Genomic DNA, 27728 nt, shown 5'->3' with positions numbered 1-27728 from the left:
CCAGTATAAGAAACAGCCCCGAACCTGGACAACCCCTTTAAGCATCAGCCATATAGATTCCAATAAATCGATCTTGGTTTAGTCCGTCCCCCATAGTGTACTACTCGGTTATCGTCATGCATTTAGATTGGCTCAGTACCACAGATTTCCGAGCTCCGCACAACTTGCTTATAGACAGGAGGTTTGTCATTGGAGGAGCAGAGTTCTACAATAGTAGCGGTGTGAGTTGCTAAGCACCATCTCACCAGCATCCTGTATGAAACGTTGCCTCCAGGTGATACATTTCCACCTAATAACAACCATTGCTCTGCAGATCCGCAGTGTGCCACCTTCCTGCTTTATTTTTCTCTTTGATCTGCATCTGTAGCTTTCTCTTTTTTTTTCCCCCCAAGCTTCTTACTTTTCCCTCCCCGCTCTCCCTCATTGCGCTGTCTAGCCGGACTCTCCTGGTCAAATCTGGCAGTGACAGTGCAAAAGGAGGTGAGGTTTGGGTGGAGGCTTTTTATCGATGTTCTTGGCTTCAGCCAGCATTTTGGTACCATGGGATTGAAGATGGGAAGCAGCGGAGGTTTATGCTGCCTCGTGATGCTCGGCCTGTCCCGCCGCCAAGATGTTGTTCAGTGGATGGAAATACTTTTGCGGCTGCACGGCTCCGTCCAGCCCACATCCTTCTGTTTCTTGCCAGCTTTATTTCTGTGATCTGTTTTTCTTTTTTTCCCCTCCTTCAGGTCCATGGCTGCTGCTTGCTGCACGGTTTCACTGGGGAGTTATATGGCCGGCTCCGTCATTACTCAATATATATATAGATCTACTTTGCAGGCTTTTCTTTTCTGTAGCATTCTTTTTGTTTTCCTGAATTTCCTTACTTTTCAGCCATTACGGCTCCCTCAGGGGTTGTCACCCACCTTTTCTAAGTGCTTTATGCCTGCTCCAGTATTGCTGCATTTTTGACAATTCATTGACTTTAAGAAATATTCTGGCCAAAAATGGGTCTTTGCCCCATGTAGTGGTGTTCCTTACGTGGCACCGCCCTACAGATATAACGAAGATCTCTTTATACGGGTTGTCGAGTATTAAGAAAAAGGGGTGCGCTCTTCTTCTTTTTTTTTTTTTTTTTTTTTTTTTTTTTTTTCTTCTTCTTCATGGAACGGTGGCGCCTCTGTGTCTGGTATTGCAGTTGAGTCTCATTAACTAAAGACCCTTTTACACGGGCCAATGATTTGGCAAACGAGCGTTCATATAAAAGCTTGTTCCCGATCATTGGCCTGTGTAAACAGGGCAACAATCAGCCGATCAATGAGCAAACTCTCGTTCATTGGCGGATTTACTGATTTATGCAGCAATAAATATTATAATTGTCGGAATCACATCCCCCCCTGTGTAAACAGATGTGCTGCCGACATGATAGAAATGTATAGGCCGAACGATCGTAGTAACAATCCCTCGTCCCCATATATAACCAATAATTGCTCCCTGTGAAAGGAGCAAACGAGGGGTCTCGTTGATCGGCGCTAGTTTTTAAGGGCCCATATCGGGCTGTGTAATAGGACCTCAAAGAGGCTCTGTCACCACATTATAACTGCCCTATCTCCTACATGATGTGATCGGCGCTATAATGTAGGTGACAGCAGTGTTTTTTATTTAGAAAAACACTCTCTATTTTTACCATGTTGGTAGCGATTTTAGCTTTATGCCAATTTTGTTTCTTAATGCCCAACTGGACGTGTTTTTACTTTAGACCAAGTGGGCGTTGTACAGAGGAGTGTGTGACGCTGACCAATCAGTGACCAATCAGCGTCATACACTTCTCTCCATTCATTTAGTCAGCGCATAGTGACACTGCGTTGTTCACTATGTGCTGTCTTATACTGACACATTAACATTACTGAAGTGTCTTGACAGTGAATAGACATTCCTTCCAGCCAGGACAGGATGTCTATTCACAATCCCGGCACTTAGGTAACGTTTCTGTGGTGCTCACAGCAGAGCAAGAGTAATCTCGCTAGATCACGCTGTAAATGACAGGTTACAGCGAGATTACACTTGCTCTGCTGTAAGTACCACAGAAATGTTAACGAAGTGTCAGGATTGTGAATAGACATCTTGTTCTGGCTGGAAGGAATGTATTCACTGTCTAAACACTTCAGTAACGGTAATATGTCAGTATAAGACAGCACATAGTGAATAACGCAGGGTCACTATTCGCAGACTACATGAATGGAGAGAAGTGCATGACGCTGATTGGTCACTGATTGGTCAGCGTCATACACTCCTCTGTACAACGCCCACTTGGTCTAAAGTAAAAACACGCCCAGTTAGGCATTAAGAAAGTAATTAGCATAAAGCTAAAAATCGCTCCTAACGTGGTAAAAATAGATTGTTTTTCTAAATAAAAAGCATTACTGTCACCTACATTACAGCGCTGATCTCCTTATGAAGGCGATAGGGCACTTATAATGTGGCGGCAGTCTCTTTAAAGTGATGGTGTCATTTTTCCTCTCCCCGCCCCTCGCTCCATGTTGTGTGTTTATCACATGAAGAAGACAATCTTGTTATGGCTTGACAGTGAGGCCAATAAATAAAGGGGGGATGGGGGAACCCCACTACCATGTATTTTTAACATGCCTGGAATAGTTGTTTTTTTTTGCCTTGTTCATACATTGCAGGTTTTCTGCATGTATTTTTATAGTCAAAACCAGAAACTGAATCTAAACAGAAGAAATCTAGAAAGGAAGGCCTTATAGGTCTTCTCTCCTGGATCCAATATGGTTTTGGCTTAAAGAGAAATGCATGCAAAATCTGCAGCAAATCTGCACTGTGAACAAGGCCTTAAAGAGGAATTCCAACTCAGGAGATTTCTGGCATATCCACAGGTCATGCCATAAATGTCTAATAGGTGGTGGTTCACCCTCCACTAATAAAGAGCAAAGCTCCGGTTAGGTGGGTTCCCCTAGGGTGGGACCCATCAGCCATAGCCCTTTTTAAATGTAATTTATTTTTCTTATTTTATCAAGAAATTCTCTTTAATCTGTATTATTTGCCTTTTTATACTTTTTTGTTTTCTTTTCTTCTGGATAGAAGGGCATTCACAATAAAATACATATTTCTGAGATAAAAGTAACGATTCATCACACACAAGGAAGGCAGAAATAAAGCATTTGTGTGTGTTTATAACATAGGTTCCAAAGCCTGAACTATGAGGAAGGGTCTGCGTTTTGTAACCTATAGTTTTTGGTGTCCGTGAGCATTCGGTGCAGCAGCTTCTGTTCTTTACTAGCTGAGCCAAGTCTTCATTATAGTCATTTAACACTTGGCCTCCGAGCCTCACATCTCTAAAGGCCCATTTACAGGATACGATTGCCGGGTACTAATATCATCCCGTTAGTTAAATCTTCTGTTTATGCCTAATGAGAGGAGAGATCTTCATGCATGGGAGATTGCTCTAATCTTTTATTCATGCATGATCCATTTCATCAGTGATCAACAGCATTTCTATTATTTGGTCATTTACATGGGACATTTTAGGCGAGGACTTTAAATTTGAATCCCTTCGTGTAAACCGGCTTTATAGGGTTTATGATGACACATTGCAAAATCAGGTGATATCTTTAAGGGTGACTAAACTTTAAAAAAAAAAATGGACATGTTATGTCTATATTAGCGCAAGATGACGACGACCTGTGGTGTCCTTCTGCTGACCTAGCTTTTCGTCATCCTTTTCCTTTATGGCATGTATCAAACCTAGTAGTTATACTGCGCAAAACAATTTATACGCCCCTTTTATTTAAAGGGGTTGTCCATGAAGACCATCCCATTTTTAAAAGCATCTGTAGTATTAAATGGTATCCTTTCAAATAAATGGCCATCCATGTAATGCATGGACGGGGTGGGTCTGCCAGAGCGGCGCTCCTCTTATATAGCCATAGACCCGAATAGTGTTTATGAACCCCGTTATTCCATCCTAATGAATTTACTCATTAGATATTGGCTCAACCCCCTTATTTGTAAATAGTAGGTCCCCTTTAAGTGTCTCTGGTCAGTTGCCATGTCACTGCATTTTAGTAACTTGGGATTATTATACAGTATTTGGTTTTTTTTCTGGGGGAACATGCTTAAGCCATTAAGACGTCGAAGACCAGTTGGAAGGATTCAATCACTTCTAATATTTTCATGAATTATTTCCTGGAAGAAATTGGATGGTGTGCCTAGTTTGTGGTATTGGGAATAGAGTGGATGGAGAAAGCAGGAGCTGTTAATCTATCTGAGACACCTGAGGTTGTAAAGTCTCGGCGTTGAGTGTGCCCTTTTGCAACAAGACGGGAGGTTTAAAGATTCCCTTCTTTAATGGGTTTACAAGAACCATTTTCGAATTAAATGATTGAATTCACAGTGGAAGCCTCTTACAGAAGCACCTAACAGGAAGCGCATCGGAAAACCATTCCGGTTATAAGGGGATATTGCTAATATGCATTAACCCATACACTTCTAAGATGTGATACTGTAGGGGTATTTGGAAAGTTATCTGTTCAACTTTCACAACCGGGCCACTGAACATACAGAATCTGTAATGGTGCACGTATGTACGATGATGTATGTACATTATCTATATACACCCATCGCTGAAACGGAGCTGCAGAAGCGCTCAGCTGAGCTCTGTGCTCCTTTGCTTGACTCTCCTGGAAGAGCTGAACAAAGCGGGTATATGGGCTTGCGGAAAGTCTATGACCCCATATACCGCTAAGGGCCTGTTCACGTCTGCGTTGTAGGCTCAGTTAGGGGCCCCTGTGTCAGACCCGGCAGAGAATACCAGAAACCATAGCACACCCCACAGACCTGATGAAAACCTGACGTAACCAATTAAATTCAATGAGTACTGTGGGGGCGCTGATGGTGACCGTCATACAACGGAACCGGCACTTCTGGTATTTTCATTTTTCTGCTCCTCTGATGGAGCAGAACAATGGAAACACCGACACATGTGTGAACAGGCCCTAAAGGCCCCTTTACACGGGCCAATTATCGGGCAAACTACACAGAACGCTCGTTCCCAATCATTGCCCTGTGTAAATACTCGTTCATCGACTGATTGATTGATTATCTATTATGCAGCCGAAAATATTATCATTGTCGTCAGCACTTGTGTAAACAGAGGTGTGCTCCCGAAATGATAGAAATGCATGGGGACGGGCAATCATAGTAATAAGTGCTCGTTCCATCCATAGCTCATTGTGAAAGGAGCAAATGAACACCGATCAACGAGCTGTCGCCTTGATCGGTGCTCATCTACACGACTCGCGTCGGGCCACGCAAGAAGACCCTAACCCACTTCTCAGAAGAGCAATTCCAATGACGGTCAAAGGAGCACAGCGCTCAGCTAAGCGCTTCTGCCCCTCCGCTTCAGTGATCTGGGGATCTGGACCCCCATCGATGAAAACTTCACTAGAACATAAGCCGCAATGTAAAATACGATCATCTCCGCACATAATATCGCTTTGGAGCCCTGGCCGTATTGTGATCACTAATAACCAAACAGTTTTTCCATAAGCAAGAACAACGATGACTATTGGAGAACTAGAAGTATGGCGACCTCTAGAGGACCTCTTGGTCTCCTGCTGGGGGTAAACAAGCTTGCATTGCTCCACAGAAACGTCTTTATGCAATTTGTAGAGCATTACGTCAGGCTATACACTCAGAATTTTTTATTTTTTTTTGCCGAACAAGGAAATAGAGAAACATCTTGTGGATAGATTATTAGGAATCTTATCCTATATGTAACTAAGTCCACTTTCACACTAGTTAAATACGGATTATTTTTTGCACCTGTATTAGGGATGCAACACCCGGAACTGCCACCTTTCATACGAACCGGAGTTGCAGTTCTCATGAACGGTGGGGGGGTCCGGGTGTTGCATCCCGAATGCGAGTGCAAACAGGCACCTGTGTTACGCTCGTGTAAAAGCGGCCTTGGGGTACTTCCACTTGCTGTGAAGAAGGGACATTTCTGCTTCTGACTTTATGAAATACTTCTACTCCCCGTATTTGCACCAGTATTAGCGGTATTGGAGAACAGATGTTTTCTGAATAGTTCCTAATAAATTGATAGACTGCATTGTCATGGTAATAAAAAATAAAAAAACTTCCGATTTGGAGTTCGAGTCCTTGATTTTAAGTATTGGAGGAAAAGTTGGTGGCAACCAATATGGCCACCATAATCGCTCCAATGTGGTTGTCACCCTACGCTTTCAGATTGAATGGTAAATCTGTTTCGTTTTGCAGTGATGTGGGGGCAAGGGATGTATCCAAGTATAATTAGGTAGATTTTCCTTTCATGAATCTGGGGAAGGTTGGTGACCATCCAATAGATATTACTTCTGGATCATTTTAACAACTCAAGGCCCCATATTTCCTGGTGATTTTTGATTTTGGGTTAAATGCACCTTCATACAAAAGCATCTGTCATCAAAAGGCTCCTTATGTAATGGTTACTTATGCGTTTCTCAGTCAAAATTGTCATTAGGGTTCCTCCCTTTTCAGTCCTCTTAACATTAATAATTTAGCACCTTTCTCAATATACTGATAGCTGATTGGCTTGTCATATGACATCACGTACGCTGTTGAGCAACAGCTAATGTGATTGGTCAAACTCCTCACTGAACAAGTCTGCAAGCTCCACCCCATAGATATATTCATTGATAAGCAAACCCCTTGAACTTATTCATACATATTGTAAAATGTTGCTGCATACTCTATAACTAATAAAACGGGACAAGATCTTTTAAGGCGTATTTCAGCCAGAAACTTTTATCACCCATCCAATGGATAGGTGATAAACGTTAGATCGGTGGGACGCCCACCGATCGCTAGAGCAGGGAACCCCGGTCTAACCCCTGACCCCATCGTACAACCTCAGTGAGGAGGAGTTTGTATGGCGCGGTGATTGTGCATGCAAACTCTATGGGAGTCAGGAAAACATCACATTATTGGACCCCTTGCAATTCCGCTGTCAGAGAAGGAAATGAATCAGATGTGTTGAATTTTTTAATCTGTTTTAATTTGGCACCTTCCCTCCTGCAGCTGGTCCTTATTCACTTGACATTGAACCCTATGTAGGTATTTTCTATTGCATATTGGTTATAATGGGCCAACATAGTACACAGACCTACATTATATCAAATAACGTAATGGACTACAAAAACGACGATCTCTTCTGACATTGCTTTCCCCCTTCAGTAACTAGTAAGCTTTTACGTGAAGTGTTAGATTCTTAACAATAAATTCCATTGGATCTCTGCCCCTATTGGCCAGACGTAAGGGAACATTGCTGAATGTCTGATCTTCCCAAGCTGGAACTTCTGGCATATGTTAAAACATATTTATTATCCATCAGTAATTGATTTTTATTACGCTCACAACGGATTCCACATAAAAAAATAATAGGGGAGCCAGTTTGATGGTGCTGCCTTATTGTGCTCTAAAAGTAACTCCACAGGGGATTGTAATTGATTTGGAGATGGTCCTCCTATATCTTTTTGTTAGTATATACATGGGGTACTAGCAAAACTGCATTCCCCGGTTAAATTCTGAGACTTTCGTCTGAGAGATAGACGTATCAATGACTTGTTTTAGTGATTGGGCGTCTGCCCACTGTCCATGGCCGGATGTTGTAGGCTGCGTAGATCTTCAATTCCTGCTTCTGGCCTTCCATGGATTAAAGGGGTTGATCACGAAGGCAACTGCTTTTTAAATAGAAGCCGGCTCTTCTAACCCCTGGCTGTTCTTTATCAGAGGCGGCATTACATGCCATATAATGCACGCCCCAAGTCCGCCACAGCAGCTCTTTTTTTATGGTTCGTAGAGAGGGGGATCCGGAGAAGAGACCCCCCCCCCCTCTATAACGACCATATGCCCTAATAGGGCACATGGACAATGCTTATAGTTTATGGACGGTGGTTGTCATTTAAAAAAAATTAAAAAGAAAACAAACTGGGGGGAAAAAAAGAAACGAAGGTTTTTTATGCAGCAAATCAGTTTGGGCAGATCGCAAAAGGAGGTTAAAAAAAGTGATAATTCGCGTTCGCGCCGTAGTAGCTAAAAAAACAACCTAGTGTTTATGGTGCTTGTGTGCTCTATTGATGTCTTTACATCGAGAAGTCAGAGCAAAGGAGTTAACACCATAATGACACAGTTAATTATGCATTAATTAGAAAATACTAATCCTCTGGCAAGTTAACCGTCCTGGAAGACAGCCCAGATGTACAAACCTGGATGTGAATGTCGGGTTGTGTGTGTGTGCACAGCTGCAGTGTCATTTTGTGATATTTAAGTCAAGCTAAAGGACTTACATTTTTTTGCTTTTCTTGCAGATTTTCCAGCAAGTGAATTTTAACAAACGACCAGGAAGGATTAGTGTAAAACCAATCAACTTCGCTGTGATCCTGAAGTTGTCCAACGTGAACCTCCAAGAGAAAGTGTTCAGGGTAAATAATTCCGTTCTATGATCTCCTCATGTAATAAGTGATTCCTCTATGATATTAAACTGAATGGGAGGCCATTTATTCCTTTGCTTGTGATCTAAAACACCACAAGTCATTTATATTTAGTGCGTTTCATTAAATGTGTTCAGTGTTCATTCGTCGAATCACATGAAAAACCTAAGGCTATGTTCCCATTTTGCGTTGCCCTATTCCAATATTATCTGCTTTTTTTTTAAGGGATGCTATCAAAATAACAGATGCAAATGGATTACTATCCCTTTTGTATCCGTTTTAGGGCTAGTTCACACCTGCGTTGGGTATTTTATGTTCTGCTCAGAGGAGCAGAACAGGGGAATAACCAGAAGCGAAGGTTTTGTTGCCACACGGACACAACCCATTGACTTTAACCCATGGAGGCCCCACCTCACAACTTACAGCATCTTCTAAAGCGTTGGTACCAGGTACCACAGAACACCTTCAGATGTCTTGTGAGGACCTACATAATATTAGGCAGATGGTTTTAATGTTATACCACACAGTTGTGATCGGGCAAGTTAATTTCTAATGTGGAAATGTAGTTGGTGCCGACCACTTCCCATCCAAACTTGAATCCAGTAAATAAAGAAATGGAACAATACTCCAGAAATTGGGTTTTATTCAAGTGATTTTATTTAACACTTTCTTTTATTTATTTTTACTGCGGGTTTAATGTTATGGAGTATAAAGCTGGCCATACACTTTAAATAGACTGACCGCTGTTCCCCTTAAATCTACTGAGCATGCATGTTTATTGAACAGGGAGATGCCAGCTTTAAAGGGGTTGTCCGAGATTTAATGACTGCCTTAATTCTTATAATTTATAAATGTAAATACATTTGTAATATACTTACATTTTCCAAAGTGGCCCCGTTTCCAGATCCTGCCGTGGGTTATTTGACGGGTGACGTCACACTCTTCTCTGGCCGCCTTGTCGATCTTGAATTCTTTGCCGGGTATACGACACATCACTTGTGACGTGGTGTATATCGGCTTGTTCTGTTGTAATGCGCATGCGCGGCCCCTGCTGTTATCTCGAGAACAACAGTGACTGCGAGAACAGCAGTGACAGGGCATGCGCGTTACGGGCTGTGAAGCAGAACAAGACGATATACACCACGTCACAAGTGACGTGTCGTATACCCGGCAAAGAATTCAAGATCGACAAAGCGGCAGAGAGTGACGTCACCAGTCATGTTCCCCACGGCAGGATCTGGAAACGGGGCCACTTTGGAAAATGTAAGTATATTACAAATGTATTTACATTTATAAATTACAAGCATTAACACAAAGTCATTCAATCTCAGACAACCCCTGTAAGGTTTTTTTATTTTATTCTTTACCATTCATGACCTATTTTGTCAGCACCAAGACAATACCATTTTGATTTTTATTCCATCTATACAATGCAGAATTGTAATGGTATTAAATTTACCTACCGCAGTAGCTCCTCAGAGACCGCTTATTTTTATCATAAACTGGACTAGGTGTGGACGACTTCTGGCCTCCTGATCGTCCCTTCAGGTTAGGTTGTGGTGTAGTTCAGCTCTGATAAGTCATTGTATAGGTGATGACAAGTTCCTTGACACGAGCACAATTGGTGGAGACAAAGAACTGTCTTCCATCTGTCCACATAATCTAGACCCCCCTTTGAGCTGGAATGTTACACTGTCTTAATATTTTCCTTCTTCATTGGTCCTCGGTCTATCTTCTGATTGGGATTTGCATGCCCACTCCTTTATTTTGTATGCTACTAAATGTCAAACATAAAGAGTTCATTAGGAAAATAATCTTAGTTGAATGTCTGGGCCTTTTTCATCTATTTAGCCTCTGGGAGGAGAAATGATGCATTTATAGCCATGAATCTCTCCACTAAAACTTTTTTATTTGTGTTCTTGTCTGCAGGACGGGCTGATTGAGCAGATTTATGATCTGGCATTAGAATATGTGCACACCCAGGCCCACAGCATTGGGTTCCCTGAACTAGTACTTCCCTACATTATACAGGTATGGTGGATCCTTGCATATGGACTAAATTGATCATATTTGTTATTATAGAGCATGTGGATAGGGGATGTCCTCATGAGACCTTTCCTTTTAAAGATCCCGTCTCATGAAAGCCATGACAGGTAAGTGCTTTGGATTGCCATATACATAGTCGAGTGACATCATTATGACCACCTCCTATTTTCAATGTCGGTAGCGCGTAGCCCATGTAGGAACTGATGTGTCGTGGGTATATAAGGTGTGTGATAGGCTGTCTGAACACATATCACTCGTTGTTGCCATGGGTAAAAGGGGCGATTTATCAGAGTTGCAAAAAGGAATGATTATTGACTTTCGGCCCAAGGATGGGAATATTTATTAAACAGCGCAGTTTGTGAACTGTTCGCGTGCTGCTGTGGTGAAAGTGTATCGTGGGGGACAAATGGCACCATTGGAAGTAACCAACGTGGAAACCGCAGAGCACCACGTGCCATTGATGTAAGAAGTGAACGTCGGCTACGAAGGTGATAGACAGCCGAAAGACGAGCTACAGTGGAGCAGCTCACCGTGGGGGCTACCAGACGTGTGTCTAAAGCAACAGTTAAGCGAACCCGACTGCATATGGGGCTCCGAAGCAGACGGATGGTCACTGCTCGTATGCGAACAACGGTTCATCTGAAAAAAAGGCTTCAATTTGCACGGCAGCATCGGATTTGGACCACCGATAATTGCCAAAGCGTTGCCTTCTCTGATGTCACGTTTTCTGCTTCATTGAACGGATGGAGGTTGCCGTGTCAGACAAGAAACATCAGAGAACAAACACCCTGCGATCATTGCTGGAAGAACAGAAGTTGGTCGCGGCAGCGTTCTGGTCTGGGGAATGTTTTCATGGCATTCTCTGGGCCCACTCATCCATGTGGAAGGCTCTGAACCGATTCGGGTATGAATCCATCATTAAAGATCACGTCCACCCGTACATGCTGTTTGTCTTCCTGGGACAGATGGAATCTTCCAGCAAGACAATGAGACATGTCAAACGGCTAGAAATGTCCGACAGAGCACCACCAAGACTTCCAAGTACTTACCTGCTCCCCTAATTCTCCAGACTTGAACCCAATTGAGCATCTGTGGGACCTCAATTGTCTTGTTCGCTCTATGGATCCCGCCACGCACCCTCCAGCAAATGTGGGGTGCACTGCAGTCAGCATGGCTCCAGATACCTGAGACGACCGACCAGCACCTTATAGAGTCACTCCCAGCCCGTCTAGCTGCTGTCCGTGCTGCACATGCAGGTTACTCTGGATATTAGCTGCTGGTCATAATAATGTGAGTCGACTGTGTAATATGAGCACATATGTTACCTTACTGTATGGATAAAGATATATTTAAATAAAATCTGATGGATCTTTTATATTGTATATTCAAAATATTTGCTTTTCTTTAAAGCAGAGGTTACTGAAGCAATGACTACTTATTAGTTTTAAAACCTCAAGAAACTGTATGAAGGTTCTAAATATCCGTTCCATGTTTGCTGGCCCCACCCCTGCTTCCCTATTGGCCCCACCCCTGCTTCCCTTGTGGCCCCACCCTGCTTCCCTTGTGGTCCCACCCCTGCTTCCCTTGTGGCCCCACCCCTGCTCCCCTTGTGGCCTCTGCCACCTATTATACTGCCCACTATTTCCTATTTGCAAAAGAGGCTTATGGTGTGCGTGCGTGCGTGCGTGCGTGTGATCCTCCTAGAAGGATAGTATTATTTGTGTTCACAAAACACGCAGACTTTTGGTAGAAATATCATATCATGGATAGCTTTGTTTGTCCATTTTTGACCAGTATGGACCCAGAAGACACATATTAAACTATAAAATCATGAAGACTATTCAGCAGTTTTGTAGCTTGCAACCAGCTACTCCAGAGTTCACTGAGGCTACATTTTCAGTTAAGATATATAGGCATGAGGCTAGGCTTTGCTGAAAACATGAAATTATTTGTAGCCCATCAAGAATCAGATTAATAGTCCATGTGTAGACTTTGTAATATATCCCAGATGCAGGTTGCGTTTCTCAGTTATTAATCTTCGCCTTGTCTTACTGGTCTCCTATGCTGAATACGCCTGTGTTATAAGTGCGTGCGTTGTCTTCACTTACAGGTGTTTTGTGCGCAGTGCATTGCACACAATTGTCCTTGCTGGCTAAGCAATTGTATTTTTTTTTCCTTGAATGACCTGGCCAAAAAAAACACTAGAATAGACCGCTATAAATTAATGTTCAATGACTTCTGTTCCACGTGCAAGCCTTATCATGTAGTTAACATTGCCCAGTAATAAGAACAAAATGATGTGAAGTTTGGCATGTGTGCTAAATTAATTTGAACAAAAGATGTAGGCATTATAGTCCAAACATTTGGACCATACACAAAGCAATCAGATTGCTTTTGCCATATGTGGAGTGAAGTATTATACATGAGATCCAGGTTGTGTAGCACAGCTAAGGGGGTTCTTATGATTTTATACCTACCGTTGTATAAGGGTTGAGCTTGGTAAATAGATTGTTTTACTTATCTTGTGCCGATCCTACATTCATATCTTGTATTAGGCCATGTCCACACGATGATTTTGGCGACGATTCCGCTCCTAAATCCTGATCGAATCGACTGACCTTCTGCAAACACGTGCATCAGAAAGAATTGGCAGTTATTAATGATGGATTTTAAAATCCTTAGCATTTTTGTTATTGCCATGGATTCTGCATGGAATATCTGCGGATTAGCTCCATAATCCACCTGTGTAAGCGCTGGCACATCCGCCGCAGAAATCCACAGTTGAGCCCTGGCTTTTTGTCGCAGATTTTCTGAAAGTCCATGATGGATTCACTTAGTAAATCCAACACGTGTGAACATAGCCTTAAGGTCCAAAGCTGCATTAACAATTCTGTTTTTGTTCTTATCAGAAACCGTTGATAGGCGCAATAACCGCTTAGCAGAGCCCCTATAAAGCTGTGGAAGGGTTAATTTTTCTTATATCTGATAACTGCAAAGTGGTGTAAAAACTACACATCCAGAGTGAAAATCATCAGAGCAACCTCAATGCAGTCAGCAGGGCATGCAGGAGAGATTTCAGCTCTGATGCCTACAGAATTGTGATTTCAGCTCTGGACTATAATCCAGGCTGTAATTTAGGATCCGTACCAGATAAGTAATGCAATGTATTTACAAAATTACTTAGACAGATGCAAGCTTTCACAGTTGAACATACACTGAAGTGCCCAATGCTTTTCTTTTTATTTTATGATTGCCGCTTGTAACCCTGAAACTTTTTTTGGACCTCCATTAGACTTGAATTCCCACTCTGCACTCTAAGGCCACGTTCACACTGAGTTTTGTGCAGGCAGATTTTGACCTGCATGCGCTTTTTTTGCAGCGTTTTTTGGCCATGGCCATTGATTTCAATGGGAGGTCAGAGACCGAACTGCGGGAACAAAGAGGATATTTATTTTTCTTCCGTGCGGAAAAAAAACGCTTATGCCTCCTGTTGAAATCAATGGGAGTCTATTTCGGCCGGGTTTTTTTTGCGCAGTTCCTGATGCAATTTCCGCGTCAAACAGTGGCAAAAACCGTTGTGTGTGTACTAGCCCTAAGGGTCCTAAGTGTAGAGATGTAAGGGGTTCTCCTAGCATGATTCATGATAATCTGGCCTGCTCTATATGTTTATAATTACCTCTGTTAGGCCATATTCAGATGACCGGGATAATCGTCCGTGTGATGGGCTATTCACGCGGCCGGTTTTTAATGGGCCGTGTGAATGGCCCGAGGAAAAAATAGGACATGTCCTATTTTTGCCTGTTTTCCCGAATGCCTCAATAGACTTAAGTCTAAGGGATCCGTGAAAATGGATCCTGCACAGGTGCAAATCGGTTGTGAATAACGGCTGTTTTTCTCGGCCGATTTGACACCCGGTCGTGTGAATAAAGCCTTACTAGGCGTTCTAGGATCCAGTCGAAGCTGTAGTCCTGTATACAGATGACTAGTTAGATCATCGGCCGCTAGAATCCTTGCGATCTAAGCATTGCGAAACCGGGAGAAGTAAGGTTTTTGGAGAGCTGGCGACTACATTCAACCAAGTTCTTGAATGAAGTGTTTTTCATTTATATCCCAATAATACTGACAAAGCCCTGTTATGTTTTTATGTATAGTAACCATCGGAAGTATTGGATTCTCATTGTTAGAGTTTGCTGTTTCTTTCAAGAAAGATTGGCCATTAATGGTCCAAGAATTTGTCTGTGTATAACGAGATGTGAAGCCCTTATTATGCAAAGGTCTAGAATTCACACACCGATATTTTCCAGCATGTTGCTGATACCAGCGTGCCATCAGCACTAATGCCATCCATAGATGTTCGTGGAATGTCGCGTATGGCCGGTACAACGATTTCAGTAAAATAATTTGACTTTAATCCTGTAAGAACCATAGTTTGTTGCATTCTGAACTATTTTTACACGCACTCGAAGACCTTCCTTAAACTGCTGTAATTAAACCTGCTGCGGACAAGTAGCGCTGGAGAGGTGTGTGTCCATAGGTGGCTCGTGTGGGTGTGAGTTGCTGTATAGCCGTAGAGTGAGCGAGCGTGTGTGTGTGCGAGCGTCATTGGCAGCCTGACAGCTTCTATCCAGATAATCGGTGGCTGGCGCGGCTCTTGGGTGATGCGCTCTTTCTGTCTCGGTGACATGCACTTTTTTCCCCCCTTGCTGAGAGAAAAAGAGCGAGGCGGCAGAGTTGTTTTGGCAGACTGCAAATCCCAGCTCCGGAGCGGCGTGTAGCTATTAGTCTCTTTCCATTAACTCTTTACATGCAAGCATTCAAATCTTTTGCACACAATGGCAAGCCCGGAATCTCATGTATGTCCAGCAACTGGGGGGTTAAAGGCAGCGGTTTGGATGCTTGTCAGAGATCGGTTTTCATGTTGGGCGGCAGCAAGCGCTCCCAGCCATTCTATTTTCAGCGTGCAGCTGTGAGGGATTCAGGATGTTTTAGTAACTGCGGGTCAGTCATCCCATATTAATTATGGCAAAGTTTGCGGAACATCCCGACGCTCCAAAATATGGCCTCTCATTTACGATAAATTTACTTCCGTCCTGTTTAGACTCGATTGACTTAGGCAAACAACTATAAAAAGGGCAATTAAATCTCCTCATTTGGGCTAGCTTATTTAAACCAGAATGTTAAGATTTCCATATTTTTCTTAACCCTCAGTGCACATTGGAGTGAGTGATCAAGGCTGTTGTGTGAAAAGGCCCAGGTTATAAACTGCAGATTCTGGAAACTGGATAGACACAAGTAGAGCCAGATGTAGTGCGCCGCAGGTCACACACAAACAGATTAGGCTGCAGATCCCTCGCAGCTGACGTTAGCACGGAAATTTGGAAACCTGCCCCCTAGTTCCCCCTCCTTTTCTCATGCGTCATCCATTAGACCACACGTTGACACGTAGGAGACCCCCAGGCTGTCTGCGGCTCAGGGCTCTGTTAGTAGTTACCCTCCCCTATCCCTGCCCGATCCCAGATGTGTACGCAGAGAAACTCCAAGAGGGGAACTGGGAACAGAGCCCGCAGTCTCCTGCCGGAGGGGTTTCTCTTAGCACGGCTGCAGATGTGCAAACAGCCGCTCTGTGCTTTCTGGCGCAGCGGCCGCAGGGTGTGTTCCCAGATTGGGGGGTTCACCAAAGTTTAGGGATTAGCTCAATTATGCAAAGCTTTTTTTAATTTGTCTTTTTGGAAAATATTTGTCACGTCATACAATAAGGGTCTGGAAAGTTCTTACTGTGACTCAATGTGTCCTCTGATGCAGAATGTATTTTATCGCTAATCCTCATTCGAAGAGGTCATTTTTTATTATTTACTTAACTACGTACAGGTGAGTTAATATATTTGAGTTGGATCGTAATAATCCTAAACTTCGGCACTGGCGATAATCTTCCGCAATTCCAGTACTAATATAAGAGTTACACGGGTCTGTATTGTGTTATGGGAGGAAAGGGGGGAAGCAATGTGTCATGGTGCAATGTAAGAGACGTCCTGCAAATAAATCCATTGGTTTAGAGGTACATTGAATAAAAACAAATTCCCATACGTAGTATTAGTAGCTGACATGCTGGATTTATATATAGACAGTGCTCACACAGTAATGTGATAACCCCTACATGGGATAGCAAATGTGCCTACCATACAGTAACATTAAACTTTTTGCTAGCCACATGGTAGTGACCCAAAAATAATCCCAAGGAGGTGCCGTTAGAGTAGAGACTTCTACATCATTGCCCGTACAAATGCGCCAGCCTTGGTACCCACGTAATACGACAGTCTTGCACGGTTCCCTACTTTACTAACAGGAGCAGCCTGTCACCAGCCTAGTGGCATTCCTGAGATGGAACTAGAAGTTGTAGTGACCCAGTACCATGTAAATTTCTAGGTTAATTGGTTACATACCCACAAGAATTCTTGGTCCACCGTGTATCACATAACCTATGCGTGTCCGCGTTCAATATATCTGCTCTATCTCCATAATTGGCTCAAAATTTCAAATAAATAGTTGTTTGTGACTCTTTTTGGCAAACACTAATTGTTAATTATTATTATTATTATTATTATTTTCGTGTTTTGTTTTTTTTTTACTGATTTTTGTTTTTTTTGTTTTTGCTCCTACAGCTGAAATCTTTCCTGAAGGAATGCAAAGTGTCCAATTACTGCAAGCCAATGCGCCAACTGCTGGAGAAGATCCAAGAGAATTCGTCCTACATAACTAGCAAGAGGCAGAAGTGTGCCTTTGGGGTGTCTGATAGGGATGCAGTGGTAAGTAATGCGGTGGGACATTGTATATCCTGTAAACCCTGCCTTATCCTAAAATACTTTATGCCAGTTGTTTTTTTTTTTTAATGTGTGGTGAGACTCTGTCCTTCATCTCCGTTCTTCGGATTTAGTGGATAAATTCTAAAACGTTCATAAATATATTAGGTATTTGCTAAAGTAGCCGTTCCTTGAATGGAAATACAATTTTCCATGTCTGCATTCTCCTCCTGACTGTATACCACACTATATATTTTTATATATACTGTACTTACTTTTTGAACTGCTGCCTTGTCTGTGCTTTAAAAAAGCCTCCATCATAATTAGAGATTTCCCAGCTTTCTCTTCCTCTCTGCTTTGCTATCAATCCTATGATGCTTCAGCACAGCATCACATGACCTGGTAGAGACCATACCATTTCTGCATGCTGGGGGACGCCGATTATCATTCTCTCTATATGCTCCTAAATAAACTGAGAAACCATAACTATACAGATCGGGAGGCTGCACTATATCCTTCTACATTATACCTGTGTGACCGGATCCTGTCTAAGTATCAGTGGTGGCTGATGATAGAAGTTTCTGTCCGTCCCCCGTCCCCCCCCCCCTTTGCAAAACTAGTGTGGTGCAGGAATTGCTGAAGACTGTGATGGGTGACACACAGATCTCCATAGACTCAAGTAGAGACAGTGTCACCGAGCCGGATTCACACGGCTGCTAAGCAACCGTCCCAATCTAATATATAGAAGCAGCAAGAAAAATAACAAGTGAGAGACTGACACATGGAATACCATAATGGTACACATGGGAAAGTTTAGTTTTAGCCGGTGTGTCAGTTTAATACAGGGTTCACTGTTGCAGAGTTCAGGTTTGACATGTGCCGGGTTTAGGGTTGCATTCTCTGTCTATTTTTTGGACATCGGTTTTTCACTTTGTTGTCCGTTGGTATTAATAGGGGAAAAAAGGAACAGAAAACATATTTTCGGAAAATAGCGTCACATACTGCACTAATCTTTCCTGTAAACGTTAGTGTGGTCCCCATAGTGAGACAGATATGGTTAGAAGAGCTCTTAATCAACAGGAAAAGCAGTATAACCACTTACATCTGTAGAAAATATTAGTATCGTCTGTATTAAAGGGTTTGTCCCAAGAATAAATGTTACTCCCTAACCACAGGGTAGGTGATAACATGCTGATCGGTGGGGTCCGACCGATGGGACACCCACTGATCACGATAACAGGGGTACTGTTCCGCTGAATGAATTGAGCGGCAAGTAGTTCATGCGCACTGCCGCTCCATTTATTCTCTATAGCACTGCCGCAGATAGCCGAGTACAGTGCTTGGCCATCTCTGGCAGTCCCATAGACAGGGCGTGGAGCGACCGTGCGCTTGCTCGACCAGCCGCTCCACTCGTTTATAGAAATAGGGTTCCCATGGTCGGTGGGGGTCCCAGCAGTCGGATCCACGCTGATCATGTTATCACCTAACCTGTGGTTAGGGGATAACATTTAATTTTGGTACAACCCCTTTAAACGCTGTTAAGGCATTTACTATTATCACAATGTATAGTGGAGTCTCTGCTGTATGTAGGGTTATCCTATATTTGATATTTACACTAAAGCATGACCTTCTGTCCTTTGATCAATTTCGTATCCCCTACCTTCTCATCCCCCAGCTCCGGACCCTCACGTTGCTGGTAAGACCCCCCATGCATTACACTGCAGTACATTGCAGGCACCTCTGTCTCCAAAGGGAGGAGATAAATCTTGATAATTAGCATTGTGTTGTTTGCTGGCTGACGGAGCCTGATCTCCTCTGCAACCCTAGAACAGCACGCACGGATGTAATGCCTTCATAAATATTTTAATGGCAGACTGCTGGTAATATAAATCAGGGGGCTGGGAGTGCCAGAAGCCGTCCGTAGACACTCTGGCACCACCTCGCAGGGACAGAGGCAACGGCAAAGTGTCAGATCAGAGACACCCACGTGTTGTGGTCTCTGCTGCAGGATGAAGTAGTGCTGGGGCAGTGCAGGTGGTGCCACTAAGTGAGAAGACTGATTTGGTCTGCATGGGTCTAGCCGTACATAATAGATGTGACGGGCTTTGTCCTCTGCGTTAAGATTTGATTAATCAATTGAAATAAAACTGCTTCGGTATTTTGCATACAGACAGAATGTGCTCACGGTTCTGTTAAATTAGAGATGGTTGTTGTGGCTGAACTGGATGTCCTATGATGCGGTCTGTCTAAGCCTCGTATGGCCTCATTACGATTTCTGCAACTAAAACCTATTCCTTGTGCAATGAAAAGTTATCAATTTTTCCGATATACTTTCTGCATCAATTCCCTTTTTCAAGATCTCTGCTTGCAGTCATTCAACTCGAACATGTTTGTCACAAGATACCGCTGTGATGACTATACTGTAACTATCTGTGCACATAACATGACCAGGGCAGATTTACTGACTGCAAGCAGAGATCTTGAAACCGTGAGCATATAAGACATAAAGTATATTGTAGGCTTGTGTTACTTTTCATTATACAATGAATAACATTTATTTGCTAAACCCAGAATACCCCTTTAAGGGGGTTTACACTTTCTAGGGGTTTCCTCCCTTTCTTTTTAACTTGATAACTGAAAGTTGCCACTATTACAGGTACTCTGGGGGTTGTCACTCAGCTTTCACAGACACCTAAATGGCACATCTGCCCAATTATGTAGAGCTGTAGGGGTGAGCGACGTGTGCCACGTGACTAGGCACAATTGTACTTGTTCTCATTGTAAGAGTCGTTTCCCTTTAGGTCTTATTTTGTTACCCCGTGACTCATTCCCTTGTGTTTACCTCCTGCGGTGCTTACGCATGTGCAGTGTAACCTGGCGGAAATCCTGAGGCTTCCAGTTGTCGTATGACGTCAAGAGCACCTGTGGAGAATATTGAATACTCACACCGGGGACTGGAAGCTCTCCGAGGGCTTCATTAATGGAGGGAAATTGCAAGGAAACGAGAGGTGTTTGTGTAACAAGGAGAATATCGCAGCCGCCGTCGTGTCCTCTCACATCTGATCACACATCATTGCCCCTACAAATGTGTATTTGTGTATATGTATGTAAATGTGTGTATATATGTTTATATATACAATAGAGGCATATTGGGGAATATGAGTGCCAGTGGTAACACCTCTGCTGCCTACATGTACGGTTGACACCAGGCAGGATGGATCCATGCCACATTTGCCCAACTCTGGATCCAGATTTGTTGGCATTTATATTCATCACGCACATGACTGTTTCTGTTTTGCTGATTGCAAAACCTGGATCCTGGTGGCTTCCGACTGCTGTCCGTTGTTTTTTGCGGACCCAGACACTCGAATGGGTGAGACAGCCCGCAAGCACTGACCAGAATAGGATCTGTTCTATAAAATCGAATGTGTGTATGTCCCCATAGAAATTAATAGTTCAGTATACTAACCGCAGAAAAACTGATAGGACACTAAAGAAAACAACGGTCATATGCATGAGCCCTTAGGGTATGTTCAATTGATTTAATTCAGAAGCCTTTTTTGTTGATCTTAAAGGGGCAATACAGTTAAAATATATTTGTGTTGTGCCCTAGATATATGTGAGGAGGTTCGATTAATGAAGTCTTTGCTTTTAGATCACCAAAAATGTTGTACAATGAAGGGGCTCCCTAGAGCAGTTCTCCACACTCTGTAAGGCGCCCCCTAGTTGTGGTGTGAGGTGACGCTGGGCGGTAGTTTTCACTGGTTATTATAAGCTGCACAGGACTTTCTCTGGCTGCACCATCTCTGGTATAGCAATATTTTCCCACACGTTTCAAAGAGGTTTGACTGCTCTATGGACCTTTTCATTATGGAAATCCAAAGTGGTCCGAGATCACAAACTTAATTTTCTCACATGTATTAGAATGACTAGATTTCCCCTTCAAAATTAGAATTAAAAAGTTTCCTTCTTAATCATTACTTTATTTTTATTTTATTTTTTCAGCTGAAATGGGAAAAACAGATCAAGGAAGAGGGAACCCCATTGACCAAGTATTACACCAACTGGAAGAAACTTCGGGAGAAGGAAATTCAACTAGAGATAAGCGGCAAAGAGAGGGTAAATATTAATATTCCTACACAAGTTCTTGTTCCTGCAATAGGTAGGGGAACGTTACCTGCGCAGTCTGAGTGTCACTTATCATTCGGATGGAATATTATTAGGTTTGACATTTCCAGGCTGAAGGTAAACTGATTGGGCTCCATAGCGTATATCCATCCCCTGCATAGTGGGACTTAGAATTGGGGCTCACTATTTAGCAGTCCTGCTAAAACACTGAAACTTGGGCGTTCAGGGAGTTGATGCGTTGACACAGAATGTATGGGGCGTTACTTTGGTTGCTCTGATCTGGTATTGATAAGTTTTAATTAGTGGCTGGCATTTACTCGTGTGTTTGAGATGGGGACAAATTCTATTTTAGACCTCGTTGGAGATGTACTGATGTGAGGTGAGGCCTGGAATTGAAAAAAACATAGAATAGATGAATTTTGGACATTTTAAATTGCGGATGCAGTCATCTAGGTTTTTCCACGGCAAGGCGATGTGGTGGTGGTCCATCTTCCCTTCCTGGAGCCTGCAGAGCTATTCCGTTTTTAGGTTCGTCATTGAACAGTAAGTGTCTTTGTGGGTTTGTGTGTGAACATCATTCTCTGAGGAGTTAAGAGCTTGGCTGCATCCCCTACATGACTCTGTCATGGGATTTCACTGCTTATTTACATAATGCTAATCCATCGCAGGAGCCGACAGCTCAAGGGATTAAAGGAGTATAAATCCTGGCTGTGGTTCACATGCTCGGTGATGCCAGCAGGAGGCAGCGTTCTCTCTCACAAGAGGATAGGGCCTCAGAAAGCGAGGAAACCCACATACATCGTGTCAATGCTGCCGTGTACTCCATAGAAGAGGGAATTCAGCAACCAGCATGCATGTGAGATAAGACTTCGCTGCTGATGGGATAAGCCTTTCCTTAGTTAAAATATAGCAGACTTGAAAGTTTGACTTCATTTTTGCAAATTTTGCCGTAGGCTTTGACATTAACTTCTCTGGTCAGATGATTCGTTATATTAAATATTGCATAAAAGTAATTGCCTAATATGTGATTAATAAAATAACTTTTCCTGGTGGCAGCAGGGTTCCTAAACTTAGAGCGGGACAGCCGTAAGTACTTCAGATTCCCTATTGTTGTCTTGTGTTCCTGTCAGAAAGTTGAAGACCGGTGATCCCCAGCTGTTGTGAAACTATAACCCCCAGCATTCAATGACAACCACTGGCTGCCGGCATACTAGGAGATGTAGATTCAAAATCCAATACACGTTAGACTTATGTCGGCCGAGCCTGCCGATCATCTAATGTGTTCAGCGGCGTCTCGACTCTTCCCCCCCGACGGCAGATGTCGGGGAAGAGAAGGGTCAGGCATGTTGCTTTTCAATATGCCCAATTTGTTAGTAGATAAGTCTCTGCCAGAGGAGTCTGGCAGCAACTTTCTCCGTATTGAAAGCACATGTGCGTGTATAGGGGAGTCATTACAAATGGCTGCCGGCTGAACGATTATTCGTGTGTAAATCACTTATACTTCGAATGGGAATGAGATAGTTGCTAACATTGTATTAGGAAGTTATCTATGCAGTTCTGTAGTGTGTTATGCAAAGTACCTCCAAACCAGCAAATGATACCAGCTTGTACCACTCCTAAATCCCTCTGGTTCCCTCAGTTCTGATCTCTTCTGATCTTGCCAGTGTCCTTTTCGGTCTAAATGGCACTTGACCTTTCTAAATTGAAACCCAAAAATGTAAGGTTTGTGCTGCTGACACTGGCAGTACACTTGCTTGGCCACTAGTCTTTTGTCCACCCCTCGTTTTTATTTTTTATTTCTATTCTTTAAAATATTGGCCTGTCATGAAATATTGTTTTGTCACGAGGAGGGGAGTAAATAGCATAAATAATCGCGCTCCTTCCCGTCGTCACCAGGCATCTAGATACTAATGTTTTTATCACCTGCTCTGTCCTAACCTTCTCTCTGCGGCAGCGCTCCAGTACATGCTATTTGTACGTGCTGTGCTGATTGAATGGGAGCTGCGAACGCTCGAGGAAAGGAAACATGTGAGAGAAAAACATGTCTATTAATAAAGAGCCGTTCATATCTCCCACTTACATCATGTGTCTACTGGGGCGCAATGTGGAAATGTGAACATTTCAGGTGGTATTTGTGGTTTACATATCATTTCCTGAGTGTAAGGGTATGTGCGCACACCATATAAAAAAACGTCTCAAAATACGGAGCGGTAACCCTTGAGACGTTGAAAAATGGCCGCGTTAAAAAAACGCCCCGTCGGAATAGAACGCCTTTTTTCTCCATTGAAATCAATGGGCAGATGTTTGGAAGCGTTCTGTTTCCGATTTTTCAGCCGTTTTTCGGGACTTTTACAAAAAACGTCTGAAAACACTCCGTGTGAACATACCCTTACGCTTTGTATAGGGTTGTCACAGTGGGCCTGAATTAGGCCATAACTCAGCTGCTACCTGAAAGCAGAGGTAAACCTTCACTTTATATATTACGGAATAGCATATGCAGAAATTCCCAAAAATATGCCTCACGGCCTACTGTCAATGTAAACAAAAGGATTGCAAAAAAAATTTAATCATCGCTCTTAAGGCCACTTTTACACGGCAGTGTTTTGCATCAGTATTTGGAAGCTAAAATCAGGATAGGGTCCGAAACACCGAAGAGGTGCAAATATTGCCATTATACTTTTTCTGTGTACAGGTTCCACCCCTGGTTTTGGCTTCCAGTATTGCAAAATACTCCTGCCTGACAGACTCCTGGGTCAGGAAAAATTACTTTTGGAAAAAAAAAAAAAAAGAGAACCTAGCCTTACTGATACCTAGTTGTTGTGGCTGGTAGTCCTGTTTAGGCCCCATTCATGTCCGGTTTTAGCCCCACGTTTAGCGTGTACAATGAATGTGTCCATAGTTCTCCATTAGCCCGACAGAGGCATTCATCACAGGCATTCGTTCAATGTATACGTCATTAGCTTTTCATGACGTGTATTTTAAAAAGATACCATAATAGCCTATGGGTGACGGATGCCTAAAAGTGGCGTCTGTCACCCATAGCCTGTAATGTTATTCGTTTAACGTCTATGTCATGAAAAGGGTTATGAGAGCTCATGATGTACATGTTTTAAGTATACCATTATAGTCTATGGCTAACGGATTCCACTAAACATCCATCACTGCCTACGTTTATCATATACATCTGGAGCTTTTCCCGGCGTATACATGACACGTAGGCCAAAATTGTGATGTGAGTGGGGTCTAATGATCATTCCCTCAGTGATGTCCACACACCCTGGACTTATTATGGCTCTGTACCATATGTCAGTTGCGCGGAGCTGTAATGTGGCACCCTTTGAATTCTATGGGGCCATACTGTACCTCTGTGTAGGGTTTTTTTTTTCTGTTTGATTCTGTATGAACACAACAGAAATTTAAATTGTGGCAATGACCTGCTCCATGGAATTACATAATCCAACACCACGTGACCCAATCTATGGCGACACACAGAGTGCCTACTGCCCCGTAGTACGTGACCCCATACAGCCGTGTGCATGAGGCTGAGATAATGAGCCCTTAGGTTTATTGAAATTGGGGCAAGTTTTCCCGTCCCTATCGGAGAGCTGTCTGTCTGTGTTAGAGCGAGCGCGCTGTAGGTAAATGTGATGCTGTCTGCGGTGTCTGTACACGTTTGTGCGTAGGTGAGTGTGTGAGAGCTTTCGTCTCTCGTCAGTGCTAATAATTACAGCGCTAAGCATTTTTCCTGGAGCTTCTAACAGCCTCTAATGATGCCGCTGTGGAAGGGTGGCAGCAGTCGTTAGCTCCTTCATTAAGAGCAGCAGATTAACGAGCAGAGGGCTCAGCTACTTCAATAAGGGGAAAAAAATAGAATAGAGGAAATAAAAGATGCCGGCCCGGGAGTCTCTAGCGGGCTTCCTGTTATCTCATTATAGTCTGGTTATTAACGAAGGGTAGAAGCGATCTGACAGGAGAGAGGGGGCAGCTACTCATGAATCCCCCACTGTGTTTTGGAGATTACATAATCCAATTTCTCCACATCCAGAACCGGATGGATCAACAGTTGCACTTTTTTATAAACGGCGTTTTCTGATCGCTGACAACTTTTTTGCTTTTCATTAATTTTAGCGGATTACCTATTCCGATTCACTGTGTCCATTTTTAAGTCCTTTTTTTTTTTTTTTTTTTCCTAATATGAACAACTTACATCATGTTTATCACGTTTAACATCTACTTGTATGAAGTTTTTGTAATTATACAGATTTCTTGAGATTATAATTTTTTTTTTTTGTAAACTTGCTTTTATTTACTGTTCACTTTACTGGTGCTTTTTTGGTCTATGGGGGGATAACCTATTATTGTCCATACGCGGTCTCCCATCTGATCTGACATCGGGTGTGGAGAAACTGTGGTGCACGCCGGGGGGGGGATACCATTGCCTAGCGAAACGTTCGACGTTCAGCAAATATCATGCATGTGCCCCATTAGAATTGGACAAATGCACGACACTTGCTGGGCATCGCATGGTTGCCTTGGCAACTGTCCTGCCTGACAGGTAGCGGCATCTCTCAGCGCATGAACTCCGGTCGGCCGGGAGGGTTCTGCTGGATAACGGCCTTTTAATTTGTTTGCTTACCGTGTAGTAAAATTGCACTAAAATGCCACTGTGCAGACCTGAATGGCCTTTGTGGCCTAAAAGTATTACAGACCTGTAAGCCCTCATTGTGCTGCCGACTTTACGTACCATATTCGCCCCGAGAAGCAATAAATTTCTCCGAAACATAAAATTGGAGGATCTCCCTATAAAATAAAGGTGCAGTATGGGCCTAATGTGGGTTTGAACGGATCTAAGATGTTGAAGAATAAAAAGTGGCAAGGACTTTGTGATTTAATAATCATGATCAAGTATCTTGAACTATCTGAATGCTGCCTGAAGGTTCACTTGCTACATTTTTTATTTGAAAAGCTGATTTCAGTGGAGGTACGGTATTAAAGAGGTTCTTCACTCACTAGTCTTCGAGCAGCTCATCATGAAGTCCCTGTTTGTTATGTATTATTTAGGACACCTGTATCTGCCCAGGTGAATGGTTCAAATCTCATCCACTCTGCTGCTACTGTATTATGCTTGTTGTGGAAAATCTAGTACATACAGGTGTGTCCGCTCTTAAAGAGCACTGCACTTTCATCAAACTTTTTAATGTGTCATTGAGACCTATCAAAAGTTTGGATCAGTGGGGGTCCGGGTGCAGAGACCCCCATCGTTGCTGGAAAGAAGGTGCAGAAGCGCTAAGCTGAGTGATTTGCACCTTTCGGTTTTGATGGGCGCTCCTTATCAAGCCGATGACGCCTCTCGTAGACCTTCTATGTAAGCCGACTTCAGCCTGACGACATTCGCTGATCACAGCCAAAGGAGCAAAGCTCTCAGCTGAGCGTTTCTGAACCTTCTTTCTCGCAACGATGGGGGTCTCTGCACCCGGACCCCCACTGATCCAAACTTTTGATATGTCTCTAAGACTTACCAAAAGTTTGAGAGTGTAGTTCCTATCTAAATACTGAATGCAACAGCATTTGTGTTTTGCAAATATATTCCCTACGCGTGAATGAACTAGTGGCAAAAGTTTAGAAAACCCTTTAAGGAGAGAATTGTGAAGACGCAATAAGGAAATTCAGCTCTGACATGAACTTAATACAAGACTGTGTTAGAAACCATAAATACTTAGGGACGAACCAAATCACCTGTTGTAAAGAAAGTTGTAGAGAATGAAGTAGTATCTGCGCTCTTTTAACGGTACGTTTTGTTGTTTGTATTTCCAGATGGAGGACATGAACCTCCCAGAAATCAAGAAGCGAAAACTAGAGAAGAAGGAGGAAGATAAGAGAGAATTCAAAGACCTGTTTGAGTCTGACAGCGATTCAGAGAGTGGCGATGGCGGTCTGTCTCTAAGAGGTAATTACAGGTGGAAGGACTGTGCTTACTGCCTCCAGTGGTGAGTGCTGTCATAGCACTGTGAACAGTTGCTGGCTTATTTTTGTGCCCTATGTAACCACTTCACTGTAAATGCAAACTTTGCTTTACTGCCGAGAAGGAGTTAAGCATATAGGAAAGTCTTTGCCCCCTCTCCATGCCCCTCCTGAAATATTGATGTGAAAACACTTGTATTTTGGCAGGGGCAGTCAGATACAAAAACATTTTGCCAATTTTCTAAAACCTGCTGGTAATTGCTGCTACAGACTGTCCTCGCTCTCTGGGGTTGATGAGTCTTTAATTAGC

At 43.0% G+C, this 27728-nt stretch overlaps 1 protein-coding gene across 1 annotated transcript in view; it reads left to right on the top strand.

The window, feature by feature from the left end:
• Positions 1 to 27728, top strand: part of NOC2L (NOC2 like nucleolar associated transcriptional repressor) — a 68172-nt gene that overhangs the window by 30642 nt on the left and 9802 nt on the right. Inside the window, exons 13-17 of the mRNA XM_075839707.1 lie at positions 8364 to 8477; positions 10416 to 10517; positions 17192 to 17335; positions 21335 to 21448; positions 27272 to 27404. Coding sequence (XP_075695822.1) covers positions 8364 to 8477; positions 10416 to 10517; positions 17192 to 17335; positions 21335 to 21448; positions 27272 to 27404 — 607 coding nt within the window. The remainder of the gene's footprint in view (positions 1 to 8363; positions 8478 to 10415; positions 10518 to 17191; positions 17336 to 21334; positions 21449 to 27271; positions 27405 to 27728) is intronic.

Source organism: Rhinoderma darwinii, chromosome 10 (genome assembly GCF_050947455.1).
Source record: "Rhinoderma darwinii isolate aRhiDar2 chromosome 10, aRhiDar2.hap1, whole genome shotgun sequence".
In the NCBI taxonomy this organism is placed as follows: Eukaryota; Metazoa; Chordata; class Amphibia; order Anura; family Rhinodermatidae; genus Rhinoderma; species Rhinoderma darwinii.
This window is presented reverse-complemented; position numbering and strand designations above follow the sequence as displayed.